The sequence below is a fragment of the Eschrichtius robustus genome, chromosome 13, assembly GCF_028021215.1.
Source record: "Eschrichtius robustus isolate mEscRob2 chromosome 13, mEscRob2.pri, whole genome shotgun sequence".
Classification (NCBI taxonomy): Eukaryota; Metazoa; Chordata; class Mammalia; order Artiodactyla; family Eschrichtiidae; genus Eschrichtius; species Eschrichtius robustus.
The window spans coordinates 81622469-81642319 of NC_090836.1; the positions used below are offsets into that span (position 1 = coordinate 81622469).

At 43.7% G+C, this 19851-nt stretch overlaps 1 protein-coding gene across 1 annotated transcript in view; it reads left to right on the forward strand.

Annotated features, from left to right (window-relative positions):
* The window catches only part of ELK3 (ETS transcription factor ELK3), a 68363-nt gene that overhangs the window by 14219 nt on the left and 34293 nt on the right, over nucleotides 1-19851 (forward strand). The window contains exon 2 of the mRNA XM_068560587.1: nucleotides 15521-15729. Coding sequence (XP_068416688.1) covers nucleotides 15523-15729 — 207 coding nt within the window. The 5' untranslated portion in view covers nucleotides 15521-15522. The remainder of the gene's footprint in view (nucleotides 1-15520; nucleotides 15730-19851) is intronic.

Sequence of the window (19851 nt, forward strand, 5' to 3'; positions counted from 1 at the left end):
TGAAACAGCTATGTATTTAAACCAATAGCAGATCTTTTTAAAGGGAAACTGGATTTTTAAAAAAAGTGATGGTGGGATGGGTTCAAATTTTCTTAAAAACAGAACGAGTTGGAACAACTGGAGTCACAGATGAGGCAAGCCAGAGATGAACAAGAAGACTTCCTGATTTGATTTCTCGTAGGAATGTTGTATCACCCTCTGTGTTAAAATGGGACTTTTCTCTTAGTAGCAGTGAGATGGGCATATAAGAAATGAAGCTTCTGCTGGGGGAACTATGTGTGGTGATTAAGAAGGTGGACTTTGGAGCCACATGCCCTGTATACAAGTCTCTGTTTTCCCAAAATGCTCCCGTGGCCGGAGCGTCTTACTCTACCTTGTTAAGTCATGCAGTATCAAATTCAGATAACGTGTATAAAGTGCTCAACACAATGCCTGGTACGTAGTAAATGCTCATCAAATGTTAGCGTTAAAAAAGAAAAGCTCCTATTTAAATAAGTAATGGATTTTTTTTGGTAGGAGCCCTATTCTTGAGAATTCCATGGACACTCAGTATTGGCTGGTGGGGGATGATATAGCTAACATTTCCTTTAGAATGGGACTCTTTGAGATTTATAAATTACCTTTAGGATTTAAATATATCTTTTTTTCTCTACTAGAGAATGTTAGAGTCTCAGAAAGGGTCCATGGACCAAACACAGGAAGAAGATACTGCCCTGGGGATATGTGTGTGTGTGTGTGTGTGTGTGTGTGTGTGTGTGTGTGTGTGTATCCTCTGGGTGTAATTATATGCTTTAGGTTGACCGTATGAGACTGCTGGTATTTGACTGTTTTTGACCCATAAAAACAATTTCATATGGTTGAACCTAATAGTTGCTGATATGGTTAAGAAACATAATTTGAAATAGCATCATAATGAGAGAGATTATAATGAAGAATGATTATATTTTATTTTCATATGTTATTTATCAAAGGCTCAAAAGTCAGAATTCGTCAGGCAGCCTTGGACCACTAATAATCATACTGATATAACTTCTGTTGTGTACAGTATTATGAAGTAGTCTTGAATTTTCACTGGGGACTTATTAGTAGTTTTATCACATTGAATGTATCATTTTTCTAGCTCCATACTCTTTTGATCCAAATGACTACTGTTAGGAGAATTTGTTCAGTATTTTTTTCCACGTTGAATTCATATGGTTAATTACTCTGGGGAAGAAAAAAAAGTCTCAGTGAGTTTCCTTGGGCAATAAGAGTAGCAGTGTTCTTACAGAAAGCAGAGTTTGGCCGTCGTGTTGAGGGTTAAAACAGAGCTGACACACAAGGCGAAATGAAACCAGAGCTGCAATTACAAAGTGGGACAGATGTAGGAGGCCAGGTTTCCTGTGGCCCATTTTCCAGTTTCCTGCCTGCAACCTGCAGAAGAAGAGGAAGCCAAATGTTACCAAGTATGAGAGCTGAAAGGGGACGTGCTTCAAGCCAGAATTAAGATCCTCACAAACAACACAGACAACAAAAACAATTGCAAAGAAAGTGAAGGTTCGGGTTTAGTCCAAAAATGTCTGGGAAGGAGCAACCCATCTGTTTAAAGAAAAAGCATTGTCAGCAGAGCCTGTACTTCTCTGTGAGACTCCATGGGGGGACCTGGGGACTGTCTCAGGTTGTAGGAACCTCTGATTTTTTACAGTCCTAATCATCTTTCGAGACGTCTGCTTTTTTTTTTTTTTTTTTTTTAAATTAATTAATTTATTTATTTTTGGCTGTGTTGGATCTTCGTTTCTGTGCGAGGGCTTTCTCTAGTTGCGGCGAGCGGGGGCCACTCTTCATCGCGGTGCGCGGGCCTCTCACTATCGCGGCCTCTCTTGTTGCGGAGCACAGGCTCCAGATGCGCAGGCTCAGTAGTTGTGGCTCACGGGCCTAGTTGCTCCGTGGCATGTGGGGTCTTCCCAAACCAGGGCTCGAACCCGTGTCCCCTGCATTGGCAGGCGGATTCTCAACCACTGCGCCACCAGGGAAGCCCAAGACGTCTGCTTTTTTAATACCAGTGGTTACCTGGAAAGATTTTCCCTGCAGTGCCCAGGGCTTCTCAGTCTGTTTCCCGGGCATGTTGACATACAGGAGAGGTGGATGCGACGAACTGATTGGCTGTAATGAACTACAGCCCCACTTTGGGAAAGCTGGGTGACCAGTTGGCCGCTTTGATCTAGCAGGCTTGTGTTCCTTTAACTGCTTAATAAAATTATGTCTGATGTTTTCAAGGAAGAGATTAAATGGAGATGTGTACCTATGTGGAGGACTACAGATCGTACACTATTTGTGTGGCTACCTGATTGTGAGTCACGTGGGGAGATGCTGGAGAAGTGGACAAGTCCATCTTTCTCCCAAGGAAAAAAAGAGAAAAATAAAATTCTACTGTGTCTGGGCGCTTTAGCATGTGACAGAAGAGTCTCTGAAGTCAGATGTTACAGTCCCTACCTTAAAGGTAAAGAAATTGAGATCCCAAGAACTTGAGATTCACGGCACACTTTTTTATTGAATGCCTGTGGTTTGCCAGGTGCTGTGTTGGAATTGCTGGGTGACGCTGATGGAATGATGGCTAACAAGAAATAGCTCCATCTGTGGGAGCCTTGTTGAAAGCTTCATAGAAGGCGCAGATGCAGGCAGCATCTAAGCCTTGTTGAAGGCTCACAATGTACAGGGCACTGTGCCCAGCTTCTCCCATACACTATCTCATTCAAATCGACTTGTTTCTTTCAGGTGCAGAGAAATAGGTGGGTGCTTCTGGGACAACCATTTATTTTTTTTTTAAACCCCGTGGATTGATCACCACCTCTTCTTCTGGCCCAGGAAGAACAAACTCAGTACCAGGAACATTAGGAAGTTTTGGGATGTTGCCAAATTAGGGACCCAAGGGGTATCCATGTGAGGCAGCCTTGAGTGAGAAGAGGCCCTTTCCCATCTGCATGTGGGCCTAGCCTGAAAATGTGGGATAAGATAGGGCTGGATGTGCAATCATGGGGTGGAGGGGAATGGCCTGCATATACAGATGTGGGAGGAAGTAGAATGGCTGGAACGCACTTTCCCAGCTGGCGTTAATGTAGCCATCCAGTTACTTTTCCAAAGGAAATTCACCCATGTAAAAATCTCCAACAAACCGGTTGAACTGCTTCTCATTTACCCACAGACAACAGAGTTTCAGAAGGAAGGAGGGGTGGATCATACGCACAGTAAAGGGCAGATGTTGTTATTACAGTGGCTATCAGTGATTTCCCCGGAAAAATCTTTCTCTGTCCTCAGATAGAAGAGTTATTTGAAAAACGGCATTTGAAAAACATTGTGAACTCTAAAGGGTAAAAAAGTAGGCTGAGCGATGGCTGCTTTCCCTCTTTTCCTGTTCACTCTGCTCTTCAAAGCATAGACAGTCTGTAGATATTCACTGAATGAATGAGAATATAAATATTTTTTAATAGATAAGAGAGCTTTGAGGGACATGAACTTGGCCTCACCGATTAGCATTTTTTTTTACATGCAGTGTTTGACGATAATTAAAATGTCTTCTGAAAATAAATGTTAATAATCTTAGTTTCACCTTCTCAAAAATAACAAAAAAAACTTCAGTTTGTGCTGCTTAGTTACCAAATATTAATCCTTATTGACTTAGTGCCCTAAAATTATTCTGTGCTGAGTTATCGCAGACCGCAAATAGTACAAATTGTTGTTTTCCAATTCCTTGCCTTAAGTACAGGTGTTTTTTTTTTGGTTGTTTTTAAAAATATTTATTTATTTATTTATTTATTTATTTGGCTGCTTCAGGTCTTAGTTGCGGCACGCAGCGTCTTTGTTGCGGCATGGGGGCATCTAGTTCCCTGACCAGGGATCGAACCTGGGAGTGCGATGGTTCCTGACGTTTCTCTTGGACACTGATAACATAACAATACAGAAACTCTTAATAGATGTTGCTCTGGACAGAGGAATTGGACTTCAGAGAATTTTCAATACTAAGTGTTCAAATCCATACTCACTTCTGTAACCGTGCAGTTTTTAACAAGTAAAAAGACATGAACTTGCAACACCTACTTTGTTTATTTCTTACACAGGAGTTTTTCTCCTTTCCTTGGGCTTTCTCATTTCTGACTAATTGGTGTTTTTAAGTTGGCTAATTTCTCTAGTTCCCACAATATGTAGGATTTATAAAGATAATCTGACCCCCCTCAGGCCCCACCTCAGTGTAACTTAAAAAATGAAACCAGAAACATGCAAAGAGAAGTGTTAGGTTGCCACGGATATAAAGAAGAGCAAATAAGTGGGTTTTTCAGCTTCTAAGAATGGAAGCAAAAACCTCACGCTTTGCCTACATGGTCTGTGCAGTCCCGTCTCACGTTAGGATGTCTGGCGCCACCTTGTGGCAGATAGAATGCCTGCCTCCAAGAAGAGGAAAGCAACTTCTATGAGGGAGGAGGAGGCCTGAGAAGGGGCCGGGGCAGGTCTAGGTGTCGGGGGGCTGAAGCTTAAACAATTTGGGGAAATCCTCTTTGTACAGGCCCCCACCAAGTTATAAATACAAAATCCCTGGGGCCCCTAGACTTGTGCAAAGTGGTGGTCCCTGGGGCATTAGGATCTACCATCAGCTTCACTGGGAGCCCTCCTGGCTGCAGGGTGACAAGGTGGTGATGCTGGTGGTCATGGGGCAGGGCTAGCTCCCCTGGCAGCCTGGCCGCTGCTGGAGGCTTGGTGGATTTTGAAGGAGCACAGTAACCTCTGGACTTAGTTGTTGTTGTTGTTTTAATTGAGGTAGAGTTGATTTACAATATTAGTTTCCAGTGTACAACAGAGTGATTCCAAATTTTATAGATTAAACTCCATTTATGTTATTATAAAACATTGGCTATATTCCCTGTGTTGTTCAATATATCCTTGTAGCTTATTTATTTTATCGATGGTTGTTCAGCAGTTAGTTGTGATTTTGGTGTTTTCGTCAGAGGGGGTGAGCTCACGTCCTTCTACTTTGCCATCTTGTCTCTGCCCCATGCTTATTTATTTTAGGCACAGTAGTTTGTACCCTTATCTTGTCCTTCCCCGCTTCCCCCTCCCTCCTGGTAACTACTAGTTTGTTCTCTGTGTGTCTAGGGTGGCCTTTGTTTTTCAGGCACAAGTTGGAGGTTGTCTCTGGGTAGATCGCAGAGCCGTTTCATCCAGGCCCCTACACTGAGCCTTGCTTTGGCCTTTGCCATTGCTGCCCCCCACCCCTGCCCTGCCCAGCCCACTGCGGGGAACATCTGCCTCTGTCCTCTCACCCTTTTCTTTTTTAAGGTGGGAGAATATTCTTCTCTTCCCTTCTGGCCCCCAGACCCTCAAATGCTCTCCTACCCAAGACTCACTCCTGAGGACACAACTCAGTGAATTGTAAATCTGTACCAGAACCTGGTTTTTAGGACCCAACAGAAGCTAAATGTTAACAAGGAAAGGGGAGAAATTCTGGGCTTGCCCTCTGAACAGCAGCAGTTCCATAACTCTAGCTTTCAGCTTTTGAAGGAGGGGGTTTGATCAAATCCTCTCACCCTTTTCAAAATATCCTCACCCTTTTGTTAAAGGCTGTGCTCAAGCTTACTCTTCTAGAAAGCCTTCTCCAGCTAGTCTGATCCTAACCCTGATCCTGATGTGACTTCTATACCCTTGGTAGGAGGCAGTATAAGAGAGTGGCTAAGGGCATGGACTATGGCCTGTACTAACCTCAGTTTTATTCATTCATTTATTTGACAGATGTTTCTTGAGCACCTACTATGACCTGGCAGTGATCTAAGAGTTAGGGCTGCGTCAGCAAGCAAAACAAAGTTTGGGACTCGTGGAGTCAACGTTCAAGAGCAGTGCTTTTCAAACCATCTGTGGAGAAGGACCGGTGTTTTAAATTTCCAGTACATTGTGGACTGATAATTTTGGATAATACCATAAAAATAAATTACTAGGAAAATAAAATTAAAAACAAAGATACCAAAATACAAGCCCCTAGTTTTTATTATAGATTAGGCAGGCGTAAGATTACATTTCAATAAATAAGAATAAACATAATGGGGGAAATAATTACAAAAAGCTACATATTCAGTGAAAATGCATATAAAGGCAATTGTATAGGAGGTCACTATTCATACTGGTAACTTTTGTCGTTCTGTAATTTTAGCCAAAGGAAAAAGTCATAAGTGAAATAGAGATTCCCTGTATTAAATGCTTATAAGCACACTTTAAACAAACACCCTATCTATCAATACTTCACTTTTAATGTAGGAAAGTGTTTAGGTTGACTGATTAATCTAGGTTGGATACAACAGTGCTACTTGCAGGAGACGAGGTATATAAACCATTTCTGTGTTTTGTTTTAATTACGCTCGAGAGAAGCCCGTCTCACAGAGGTATGCTGACCAGACAGAAAGAAGAGATTTTTAAACCCATTTCGGCAAACTCAGGATATTCATTTTTTAGCTTTCATCTAAAATGCAGCAAGTTTGCTGAATTTTAAACTCCATCTTCATTCCTTCATTAGTTGCCAGTTCCAACAATTTATCCTGTAACATAATACGGTTTAAATTAAATCATCTTTTAATGAAACCAATGAATTCTAGATTTGTATACACTTTGGGGTTACAGTTGAAAAACTAACCTTGAACATCACACATTTTAGCATGGTCCTTCTTCATGTTTCTGACTAGTCCATAGTTTGTGCTGACCAGACAAGCCTACTGATCACATACTTGGATGTGGTGACAATGACAAATTGCAGTGAAGTCTCTAAATATTTACTCTCAGTTCCTATACTTAACTCATCATGGACTGGTGACCAACAGTTTGCCCTGATGTTGGCCACACAGAGAGTAGACTGTGCTCTTCCACAGTTGGGCCTCAATTTCCTCAACTGCAAAGAGGGAACAGTAATTTTATTTAACTCGGAGGGCTGTTGTGGGAATTCAGTGAGATAATGCAAAGTGCTTGGTATATGGTAAAGGCTGAATAGATAATACCCAACACGTACAGAGAAAACCAAGAGACGGCTCTTATAATCGGAAAAGACAGATTAATGAATGAATGATAACACTGGAGGACAGACTATGATAAAGTGCTATAAGGACCCCTGGCATGAGTGTGTGTGTGTAAATTATGTCCGTTGGGGAGGACCTTTTGATCTTCTCTGTCCTGCGCGTTGTACTTACTGTTTGAGGCACCTGACTTAGCACGAGGATGGTGACTGCATTTTACTGTCCTCGCCCTGTTTCCGCTCCGGAGGGGTGGAGGGAGCAGCTTTCACTCCTTTTGTGCAGGGTGTTCAGCTCCCCACCACCATCCCCAGTGGAAGTCTGCCTGGCTTTAGCTAGTTAGTGTGCCCAGAGGATTGGTGGCTGGTACCCTTGACCCGAGGGAGATGCCAAGGCTGTGATAGGGCCACGTGGCCTGACGGCTCTCATATGGGCCAAGAGGTGCACCAGCGATGATGAGGGTAATCAGTATATGCAGTCTATAGCATCCTTCTCTTTGAACCTCCATCCAGAAATTAAAGAATGAATCAATGATACTGTTTGCATTTTTTAAAAACAAGGAGTTGAAAACAGAGAACGAGGGTGGAAAGTAACCGCTCAGAGTCTGCCTAAGTGTCCCTCCCACTCTGTGCCAGTGGCCAAGCTCTACACTTGGGCCACCTCCACCATGACCAGCCCAGGGAATGGACCCAGGTGGGCTCCATCTTCATAAGCAATGTTGTCATGGCTATCCCTTGGGTTGTCATTTTAGAACACTTCTCTTTCTTCTTTCTGACCCAACAGTTCTCATCTACTTGACTCCCTTCCCCACTCCAGGGGCACAAGATAGATGGGGACAGAACTAGCTCCAAGGGAAGTGTGAGCACTCAAGGGCCATCTTTGCTGGAGTCACAACAACTTGGAGGCCTCAGGCTAAGCATTTTAAACCAGTGTTTCTTAAGCTGAAGGCAGCAAATATGTACTCAGGGATCTGAGTTTTCTGCCAGAATTTTTTTAAAAATCTGTTCTTTCATTTTTTAAAAAATTGAAGTATAGTTGATTAACAATGTTGTGTTAGTTTCAGATGTACAGCAAAGTGATTCAGTTATATATATATATATTCTTTTTCAGATTCTTTCCCATTGTAGGTTATTACAAGATATATATTTTTAACATCTTTATTGGAGTATAATTGCTTTACAATGGTGTGTTAGTTTCTGCTGTACAACAAAGTGAATCAGTTATACATATACATATATCCCCATATCCCCTCCATCTTGCGTCTCCCTCCCACCCTCCCTATCCCACCCCTCTAGGTGGTCACAAAGCACTGAGCTGATCTCCCTGTGCTATGCGGCTGCTTCCCACTAGCTATCTGTTTTACATTTGGTAGTGTATATATGTCCATGCCACTCTCTCACTTTGTCCCAGCTTACCCTTCCCCCTCCCCCGTGTCCTCAAGTCCATTCTCTATGTCTGCGTCTTTATTCCTGTCCTGCCCCTAGGTTCTTCAGAACCTTTTTTTTAGATTCCATTTATATGTTAGCATACGGCATTTGTTTTTCTCTTTCTGACTTACTTCACTCTGTATGACAGACTCTAGGTCCATCCACCTCACTACAAATAACTCAATTTCGTTTCTTTTTAAGGCTGAGTAATATTCCATTGTATATATGTGCCACATCTTCTTTATCCATTCATCTGTTGATGGACACTTAGGTTGCTTCCATGTCCTGGCTATTGTAAATCGAGCTGCAATGAACATTGTGGTACATGACTCTTTTTGAATTATGGTTTTCTCAGGGTATATGCCCAGTAGTGGGATTGCTGGGTAGTATGGTAGCTCTATCTTTAGTTTTTTAAGGAACCTCCATACTGTTCTTTATAGTGGCGGTATCAATTTACATATTACAAGATATTGAACATAGTTCCCTGTGCTATACAGTAGGTCTTTGTTATTTATCTGTTTTATATATAGTAGTGTGTATCTGTTAATGTTCTTTCATTTTTTGATGATAGTCTTTAAAAAAAAACTCACATAAACATATTCCAGGTCACCTTATAAACAATAGTCACCAAATAGCTGAAGATTCTCCCTGGATTTCAGTGCCTGTATTGGAGTTGTTGCCTAATGAACAAAGAACCAACGTGGATACAGTAGCTAAATGATGCCTTTGAGCTAGGTGAAGGCCAAACGTCCTCACAACGTGTTCTACGCAGAGGTTTCCCTGTTGTTTAAAAAATAATAGTAAACATTTGAATAACACTTATTATGTACCAGGTGTAGTTCAAGTGCATTCTTAGTAACTCATGTAATCCTTGCACCCACCCTGTAAAGGAAATACTTTTATTATCATCATCCCCATTTTCCTTATGGGGATATTGAGGCGCAGAAGGGTTAAGTAACTTACCCAAAGTCCCACAGGCAGACAGGACTGGTATTTGCATTTGAACCCAGAGAGTCTGGCTCTGAATCTGCTTTACCCATTATGTAACCTTCCAAGTAGACCGAAGTGGTTCACCCTCTCGCCTGCTGCAAGCTGTAGAAAATAATTGTGCTTCCATGAAAAACTGCATTATCTAGTCTCTAGAGAAAAACCCCTTTGGATGATGTGATTCTGGTTTTGTGGAAGCTATTTTACAATCCTGTTAATTGTAGATAACTGATAGCAAAATAATTATTGTCTATAGATATGCAAATTCTATTCTGTCTTATAGTGTTCAGTTGATTCCTCTCTCACCCCTATTTGTACATTCATTTCAATATTCCTAATTTATAAATGCCTTTATTATTCAGATTCTCTTTTGAACTCGTTAGAACGTCTGCCAAGTTCCTGCTTGACTGATGAGTGAAATAAAATCTTTAACATGTCTTCATTTTATATCTGTAGGAGAGCCATGATTTCACCCATTTTGAAAATTATTTTTTAACAAAGGTATTTCTCAACTCTTAGTTTCTCAGTGAGGCCTTCCATGACCTTCTGCTCATATACCCCAGGCTCCCACCCCCTTATCCTGCTCTGGTTGCATTTCCCCATAACACTATCCTTCCAACATACTATGTATTTTAATAGTCATATGTTTGTTGTTTATGGCCTGTCTTCTCCCTTTGGAATGTAAGCTCCATGAGGACAGAGGTCTTCATCTCCTTTGTTCTCTGATGTGTCCCGAATACCCAGAGGGTGTCTTGGCATAAAATGGACACTCAAAAAAAAATTGAAAAAAGTAGAGAATTGGGTCTCTCTCCTCTTTGTAGGGTATAATCATATAAACACATCTTACTCAAAATAACTTACATTTGCCATAACCTTTTTGTTGGTTGCCTTTCAACAAAACATCATGTGTCATATACAAAATTAATTGCTAATTTGAATAGGGTGGGAGCAACCTATTTTATTTGTGAATTTCATCTGGCTGTATAAGAACTATAAACCTTGAGGTGCTTATATCCATTTTTCTTCTTTATATTGAAGGGAGACTATAATAAAAAAATTTAGTGAAAATGATTTGTCAACATGGCAACATAATACACATACCTCTTGCTCCTTTAAAAGGAGGTGTGTGTATTATTCAGATTTGACAAACTGTTTAAAATGATCTGTGCTCCACAGCGGCAAGATCTAGGCTATAAATTACAAAGGAAAAGGAACAGTTGGGGCAAATAGCAGGTAGCTTTGTTCTCTGGAGAGGCCTGGATGAGGTCTTGCCAGCTGCTGTGACTGCAGTCTTGGGTTAGTTCCAACAGAAGTGGTGAGAGAGAGACCATCCACGGCAGGCGGCGGGATTGAGGGTGCAGTCAGCGGGGTACAGAATGTATCTAATGCGGAAGGACACCTCTTCCTGTAAGAGCAGTGATGCTTTAGAAGTGGATCCTCCTAAATGTAAAAGTGCAGAGTTTGATTTTGCATTAAGAATGGCATTACAAGCACTATGGAATTTAAAGAATCAATCAATAAAAAGAAATGAAAAATGAAAAAAAAATAAGAATAGAATCATGTGCTTTCCATGAAATTAAAAATAATTTAAAAATCATCAGTTGATGGTTTTGCACCTATCATATCATTTCATGAGATTTTAAGATTTCAAAGGATCATGTGTTCATATTGAAAATTAAATTTTATCAACCCTAAAAAAAAAAAAAAAAAAAGAATGGCATTACAATACCTGATAAAATTTCATCCATTCAAAATAAGGTCTGGGGAAAAAAAAAAAGCAGCATTTTCTAGGTAGCCAAAAATCTGATTTGGAAAATTTTTTTTGATTAATAGCATTTCTTTTATGTATTCTATGTATTTTAAGTGGAGATTTGAGGGAAATCGGCTCAGTGAGGCTAGACTGATGAAACATTTTAACTTAAAGCAGACCCCCGTTTGTATAATAATATATCAAACATAAATCTCAAGTATCAACACTTTCTTGAACTTTTTTAATAAGAGCCACAGGATGTTGTTTGAATTACACACATTCCTTATAATGACAGCCAGATAAATTGGACTTGATTACACCCACATGTTAAGATATAGGACTTTATTAAGGATTCTAGGCATCAAGGAATTAATTTTTTTAAAAATACTTAATTTTTCTTTCTGGTGAGAGAACTCTTCATTTGGATGAATTTGCTAATATGTGTTGGTGGTTACAGGGGAGACTGTATTCCTCAGTCACGATGTTAGACTCTTTTTCTTTGCCAGCGTCCGGAAGGGGGCAAAGTTTGTAGCTGGCAGAGGTGTGTCACAGAACGTGAAGCATGATTGTATGTGAAGACAACTGTGTAAATGATGAAACTTAATCATAGTTAAAATAAGTTAAGGTGGGAACTAAAATCAAAGAAACAGTGAGTACCCTTGATGGCAGGAACCACAGCGGTGACGTCAGCTGGTGACCCATCCCCCCTCTGCCCTCCTGTTTCCCTCCCTCCCCGTGTCCCCACTCCCCCACGTACACTCGCCCATTTCCATCACACCACTGGCTCCGGCCAGAGAGGATGGGGGCATCCAGAGCCGCCCTGGGGGCCCACTGTCTCCCAGAATGACTTCTGCCAAGTGTAGAAGGGGATGACAGATGTTTGTAGATGCAGTACGCTCACAGGGAAATATTTTTGAGACTCATCTCTGAGTAATGTGTGGCTGGATTTCTAACAGTAAAGATTTGTGTGACTGCACACCCATTGAAACTGGTGGACCCGCCGGGGTGGAGGAGTGGCTGAAGAGCTGGAAAAGGAGAATGAGGCCCTCAGCACCGGGCTTGACGTGCTTTAGGCAGAGGTGGCTTGATGCCTTAGTCACCTCCAGTGCAGCCCTGTTACTCACATCCACCCTCTGAGGGATCCACCCATCCGCAGCCGTAGCCTGGCTCTGACACCTTGGTGTGGGAGAGTGAGGGGGCGAAGGGGTTGTTCCTCAGCCCACCCAGCCTCACCAAAGCTCTGAATTTGTCAGGGCAGCTCTGTGATTCCTAGTTCTCAGCTCGTGCCTCCCCTCAGCCCAGTTCCTTTATTACAGAAATCTGGGAGGGCCCTGATGAGGGGGTCCACATCCCCACCATTTGCTCCTCTGCCTTTTCACTTTCTACTCTTTTATGTCTCCCTTTTCTTTCCCTCTTTCCTCCTTCTGCCTTTGCCGTAGGCCATGGCCATAGCACCCATGGTCATTTTTGTGGCCCACTCGTAACCCTCTGAGTAAAGACGTGATCGGGCAATCCCCCTACATAGCATGCTTTCTCGTGTCTAGACACACCTCATGATTGTGAATGTAAGTTTACAGTGTAGAGATATTGCACCCCAGCAAAGAGAGAATTATTTTAGACCAGGACGTCGGGCACTGTAATTGTCAACTCTTGCTACAATGGTGCCGCATAACAAACAGCCCCGGGAGTCACTGGCAAACAGCAGTATTTATTTTCCTCATTGGTTAGCCTCAGGGATGCTGCTTCAGACTGTGGGTTGTGGGACTTGGCTCCAGGCTTTGGGTTGAGCCCCGGTTGGCTCCACGTGCCTTTCATTTTTGGGCAGCAGCTTCATGGCAGTAACAGGAGCACAAGAGGAAAAGTGCAAACATGGGATGCCTCTTAGACCTCAGCTGAGAATTGGCACATTGTCATTTCTACTCATCATTCTATTGGCCAAATCAAATCACGTGGCCAAGCCCAAATTTCTGTGGGATGGGAAGAAAGTACTCCACCCGCTCTGGGGCACTGCTTCGTGGTCACTTGAAAGGGAGAAGGAGTGAAGGATGGAGAACATTTATCCAGTCTACCATACAGGTCCTCATCATTTATGCCCGAGGCACATGGCTCTGATACACGGGCTTGGAACGCCACGGAAAGGGATTGCAGGAAGCACAAGAAGCTCTGAGGAGTCCTGGTTGGTAGAAGCACTAAGTGTAAAACAGATGGAGATGTTTACGTTGTCCTCCTGTCCCATCTGGAGCAGGATGGCTCGTGTCAATTAAAGGTGGGGGAGGTGCAGATGGCTGACCACTATCCTACCTGGCATCTGAGCCACAGACCCAGAAATCCTTTCTGTCCAGACCTCTAAACCCACTGGCAGCCTTCTGCCCTTTAAAATTTTAAAGATATTTGAAAGCTTACTGTCTGAAGTGTTTGGCCGAGAACACACCAAAGAGTTTGAGACAACTGTTAACAATTCTTGGTGCCAATGATGAGAAGAAAGTTGTGGCTTGTCCTCAAATAATCGGAAGCTCATATTAGGAGTTGGAGCTGGCAGGCTGCTGCGGATGCACCACCGCGGTTGCGCTTACGAGACTCATGAGATGCAAAGGCGGTTTTGATCTAACAATGAAACGACCTACTGTCTTACAGACTGAGTGGCCATTGTGGTGAAGATTGATTTCTGTAGAGAATACCTCCTTTAAAGAGCCATAAATAAAGTACCCTGTGGGTATTTGAAGAACATTCCTAATCTGCTTCCCTTTAACTGAGAAACCCACGTTGCTCAGGGAAACAATAAAATGTATTCTTTTGGCAAAACATGTGAAAGGAAATAAGGAAATGAATACTTATTGGAGGGCTAGGTATTTTCACATCCATCCCCGTGTGGAAAGGGAGAAAAAATGATTTGTCAGTCTGAAAGCTTCCCCTTTAAGAGAAATGCAGGAGAGGTGTGGAGTTGACAAAAATATTGGTACAAATAACACTCCCTAAGGCTGTTATTCTGGCTTCCGGGTCTCCCAGAGTCGTGCATCTTTCTCAATGCTCCCTTGTTCCCATCATCTGGCTACCTCCTGGGGATTCAGAGTTTCCTCCTTGCATAATAGGGGATGATCCCAAGCTCTCTCTGGCTTTGTCCCCACCTCACAACTGGCCTTTGAAGCTTCCATCTGTGCCAGAAGGCAATTTTCCACCCTATGGTCATCCCTGGCTCCCTCAGCCCAGCACTGGACTCTTACCCCCATTTTTCCCAGATCAAAACCCAGGGCACTTCACGTGTCCAATCATGACAGTCGATCTGTGGTGAAGCTTTTGAGGCCAGCCCAACTGCCTCTTCTTTCCTTATGTATGAATGTTGATAAGACAAACAGTTGTTATTACTGTTGTTGTTATTATTTTTAGAATCAGTACCCATTGCCATGAAAGTCCTCAGATGTCTGAAGTTGGTAACTCCCTGGGAGAGTGGGGAAAAGTTTCCTCAAGAAGGTCCCATATAAGCTGGGTCATGATGGATGAGTAGGAGTTCACCAGGCTCCAAAGCTAGGGAACAGCGTTTTAGGCAGAAGGAACAGCACCTACAAAGTCCACACCAGAGTCAAGGGAAAAAGATAAGATTTTATAGGCTTTCCTCTCACAGTGGAGAAAAAAGTGCTTTTCCCATGTCTGTGCTTGTGACACATGGGGTTTTTATCTGCCACATGACAAGTGCCTGGGAAAGAGAACGACTCTTCAAGTGGCGGTGACCCATTCCTCAGGTCTATAAACATGTATCAGTCAGGCGCACGCTACACTTGGGCATTGGGCTGGGTTATCAGAGTGCTGGGAATGCAAAGAGTAATCCAACAAAGTCCCTTCCTCACGAAGCTCCCCATGTGGTCACACTGATGGCAATACCCCAGGCCCCACATAAATGCACTTATCACGGGGTCTGGCGTTTCACACAGATAATGGCCTAGAGGCTGAGCAGCAAAGGAGTTGATAGGATGGGCGGGAGCATGTTAATCATCGTGGGCATTAACAATGATTAACATGGGGGATAGTTTGTATGAGGACTGATTCTAGGAATGGGCAGTTCATGAATCATTTTTTCACATTATTCTCAGTGCAACCCCGTCACCTGCCGGGATGTGTGTGGCGAATACGAAGGTCACAGGGCTTCCCTGTATTCCTGAATTGTGGCTCTTTACAAAAATGCAGCCAGAAGGCACCTGATTCAGAGTGGCCTGTTGGGATGGAAATGAAAGCAACTTTTGATTAGGTTCACTGGGGGCAGGGGGAGGTGCTGAGGTGCCCACCCTGAGCCCCCAATCCCCCCAGACCTGGCACCTGCACTGACGTGGCCCCTCCCTCCTCAGGTATGGAGAGTGCAATCACGCTGTGGCAGTTCCTGTTGCAGTTGCTGCTGGACCAGAAACACGAGCACCTGATCTGCTGGACCTCCAACGATGGTGAGTTCAAGCTCCTCAAAGCAGAAGAAGTGGCCAAGCTGTGGGGACTCCGGAAAAACAAAACAAACATGAACTACGACAAGCTGAGCAGAGCCCTGCGATACTATTATGACAAGGTAAGCCCTTGCCCTTACGGGAGGCTGTCACGGGGCGGGAGCCACCTTCACAATCCATCCATGGAAGTGGAAAGTAGGGTACCATAACGCTAGTGGCAAATAGAGGCAATTTATGCGGGTTTTGTTGTTGTTGTTTTATAAGAAAAACTATGCCATAGGGATTTTTTTTTTTTTTCTGGAAGCCCTTAAGATGTTACCGTGGGTCAAATTTTGTTCCCTCTGCACTTTCTTCTGTGTTGCTGCAGGATTTTGCTAATAACAACAGAAATTAGATGTGGGAAGGTTCTGGGGCCTCCCTCATGGGTAGTTGCTTGAGTGACAGAATGAATGTGACAATCTAGAAAGTCTGTCTGGTTTGTGATTCACTCAAACAGGCTTTGCGGGAGTTGGGGGGATGGCACCTGGGGCAGTTTATTTAACATTTGGGCACCTGCTATCCTCACGTATAAAATGGAGCTCATAATAGTGTGGGCTCAGGATTGCCGAGAAGAACGAAACAAGCCAACACACGTTAAGCAGTTAGAACAATGCTTGGTACCTGGGGATCGTGACTTCGTGGGAAACTTCCCTAATTAAAAGAAAAACCATTCTCATTTTTAAGTCATAGAGATAAGTCAGAGAGCTTTGTTAATGATAACACAGCATAGTTTCCAAAGCCAGGACGGTTGGGGTGAGTAGTAATGCATTTCTGGAAAAGCAGTTGATGTGCCTGGTCGGGCAAAATTATTGCTCTTTAGGGGTAATCATTTCAGGCCTGTAATTGTTGACCATTTCTGTGTGGATCTGTTGTTGCTGAATATTTAGCCTCATAGAGATAAAGATTTGGAGTCCTAATAAGTATAAGCTTTTGTTCTGGTTTTACTCTTCTTGTTGAAAGGCGAATTAAAAACGGATTTAAATATTAGTTCCTGATCTATATCTGTTGTTGCTGAATATTTAGCCTCATAGAGATAAAGATTTGGAGTCCTAATAAGTATAAGCTTTTGTTCTGGTTTTACTCTTCTTGTTGAAAGGCGAATTAAAAACGGATTTAAATATTAGTTCCTGATCTATGTTTGGTGCCTTCCTCCTGCGAACCTCTTTGGAATTCAGGACAGAGGATTGCACATTGCAGGAAGTGGGAGCATTGTTAATTATAAAGTGTTCCTTTGTATGATCGTAATTGCATATGATTGTCATTGAAATGTTAAATGTGCTTCTCTTTAATGTAGCAATTAATTAATGCTGGCTTAATGCAGAGTCTTACCAAGATGTAAAAGCACTTCTCACAAATTGCACTGTCTGAAAGCCTTGCAGATGGTTTGTTGCTTTGCGTTTTTTCCCCCAGGTTCTAAGTTACACGATGGGAATTGGGGCCCTCTGAAGGAAAACAGTCATCTTGCTGGCTGGCAGGGTGCCTAAAGAGCATGGCTTTGAGACTGACCAAAAAAAAAAAGGAATTTTAAATCAAAGTGTCACAGAAAAGGAATTTGGTGTCTGTGACTCGGTTTCACCTTTTCACGTGGCCCAGGCATTGGGGCTGAGGATTGTGTATCTTCAGCACAAAGAGGGATCATGGGCTGAAGATGACTCCCCAAAAGACAGGCAAAGCTGTACTGTTCAGATTACATCTCATCTCCCTTGGGCAGATTCTGAAAATCTCTAGGGAAAGCAGTTTCAGAGCCTTCAATCACCCACCATGTTCTGGTACTTTCTGTGTCTAAGGGACTGTGTGCCGAGCACTTCCTACCCCTGGTCTCCTTTAAACTCTCACAGCCCCCTGAGACAGTCCTGCTGGCATCTCCTCCTTTTACAGATAAGAACGTAGGGGCGTTTGATGGAAACCTTGCCCAAGCTCCTGCAGCCAGGAAGTGGTAGAGCCAGGATGCCCACATTCTTGGCCAGAAGGCCTGTGCCCTGCCTTCTGGGCTGTTCATTTCCTTTGCCTCTGAATGCCTGAGTTCCAGGTAGGCAATCAGGCAACACAAAGGGTATCGCAACCTTAGAAATTTGTATTTACTGTGAAGCCCCAGGTCCAAGTGGCCAGTGTGGCCTGCTCACCCCATGTGTCCCTTTCCTCTCCTGCTGGGGCTGAGCTAAGGTCCGGCCACGTGACCCTTGTGCAGCCAGCTGGCCGTGACAGTGAGGGCAGGAGTGGCTCTTGTCCAGGGTGTCGTGCAGGCTTGGCCACCGGGAGAAGACGCCCTTCGTCCTTCCTTGGAAACGTGTACACCGTACGCATGCATGTACACACGGCCATTTGAATCTTTCTCATGATACCTTGTCAAGTGATGAGTAAGCGTGGTCATTAGACACTGAATATAGTTGTATGTGAAAAGAAGAGGAGGGAGGAGAGGGGGAGGAGGATGAAGGAGAAGAGAGGAGTCGGGCAAGAGCGAGGGGAGAGGACGAACAGAAAGCGGGGAGAAAGAGGGAGGGGGAGAAATGGTGAAGGAAGGTTAAACAATTGTATGTTACATTTTGTGATGAACACTCACTTTTTTCAGTTTTGCCAGCGTTGCTCTGGGACTGTATGTGTAAGCTGAATGGTGTGAAATTGCCAATATCTGATCATTTTTGACCCACAAAAACGGCAGTCTTAAATGGTTTGGCCTCTCGCTGGAGAGACAGATTCGAGGAAGGTCTTTGTGAGTGTGGAGCCCCTGGCCACATGGGCACCCCTTGCTGTGCCCCGTCCTGCACTACACGTGCTTCTCACGGTCACCCAGCCCTCCTGTGACCCTGTCTGCCTTTCAGTGTCATCTTCAGTCCCCTTCTCTCCCGTCCCCCACCCCTCCTTCCCCCCTCCGCCCCTCCCCCCCCCCCCCCCCCCCCCCTTGACACTTAGCCAGAACCTGCTCTGCACGGGGCATAAATTCAGTGACTCTCTACCTTGACAGCTGCGTCTTTGTCCCTGTTGTGTTTCCTCTTTTCGGCTTGCTATCATCTCTTCACTGTTGGCTGAAACTGCACATCCCTTGGTCTGTCCTAATAGGGACGTTTCCTGCCAGAGTAGGTAGGCATGAGGATATCATTATTTTTATATGATGGGCAGAGAAAAAAAAAAGTGGAAAATGTGTGCAAAACTTTGCAGAAGGCATCAGAGAACAATGTATGGGCTAATGGTATCAGGTTGGGGCTGAGGTGCTTTAATCATTGTTCCTTAAAATATCCCTCCATCTCCTCCGAGGGGCAGACGATCACAGTGAGAACTATGATAATAGCATGAACTCTGGGCTGCATAGTCTGGATTTGAATCCAGCTCCATGACTGTGAGTGCTTTGCCTAATCTCTCCTGGTCTCAGCTTCCTTTTCTATAAAACGGGTGTAAGAGTAGAGTCTACGTCAGAGGGTTATGGTGGGGATTAGCTGAGTTAACACGTGGTCAGGGCTGAGAGCAGTGCCCAAACACGTTAAGTGCTGCAAGTGTTAGCCAGAGTAATAACACAGAGGATAGTTTCCTTATCGCTAATTTGAAAAATTCAGGCAGGTACCAAGAAGAAAGTTAGGACCTTTGTGCCAGCATCCTACACACAGGGAGGGGGCGTCAGATCCTGGGTGTTACGGCTCTTCTCACTTGTGAGCACTCAGGAGTGCTTTGTGGTGCTTTTTAATGATATCTATTTTGGGTGTTTTGAAAATTCAACTTTCAAAGGTGCTTTCATATTTAAATGACACTTCCTGCCCCTCTGAATCAAACACCTCCCTGTTTGATTCCCCCGTGCTCCCTTTGCGGTCAGTGCTGTCCAGGGTAAAGTCCTGCTGTGCCTTCTTCCCTGAGTCTCAGATCCCTGATGGGGGAGTGGGCACCGAATAGCACCTTCCTCCGTGGGATTGTGTAAGGAGTACGTGTGACCGTGTGCACGAGGTGCTCAGCACCTGGTAAGGACATGCAGCAAATGCCGGTCGATTCTGATATCCGTGTTTACAAGACTTACTGCCTGGCGGTACAGTCGTGTCTATGGCCGTCATCCTTCCAAAGCCGTCTTCACCATGGGCTCCTGGCTTAGCCACTTTCGTCACTCTGGTACTGTGCACAGGGTCTGGCACATGTTAGGGGCTCAGTAAATACTGGAAGCAAATGAATGAGCAAACGGATAACATAATGAAGTGGCTGCCACCCAAATTCAAATCACTTCTATC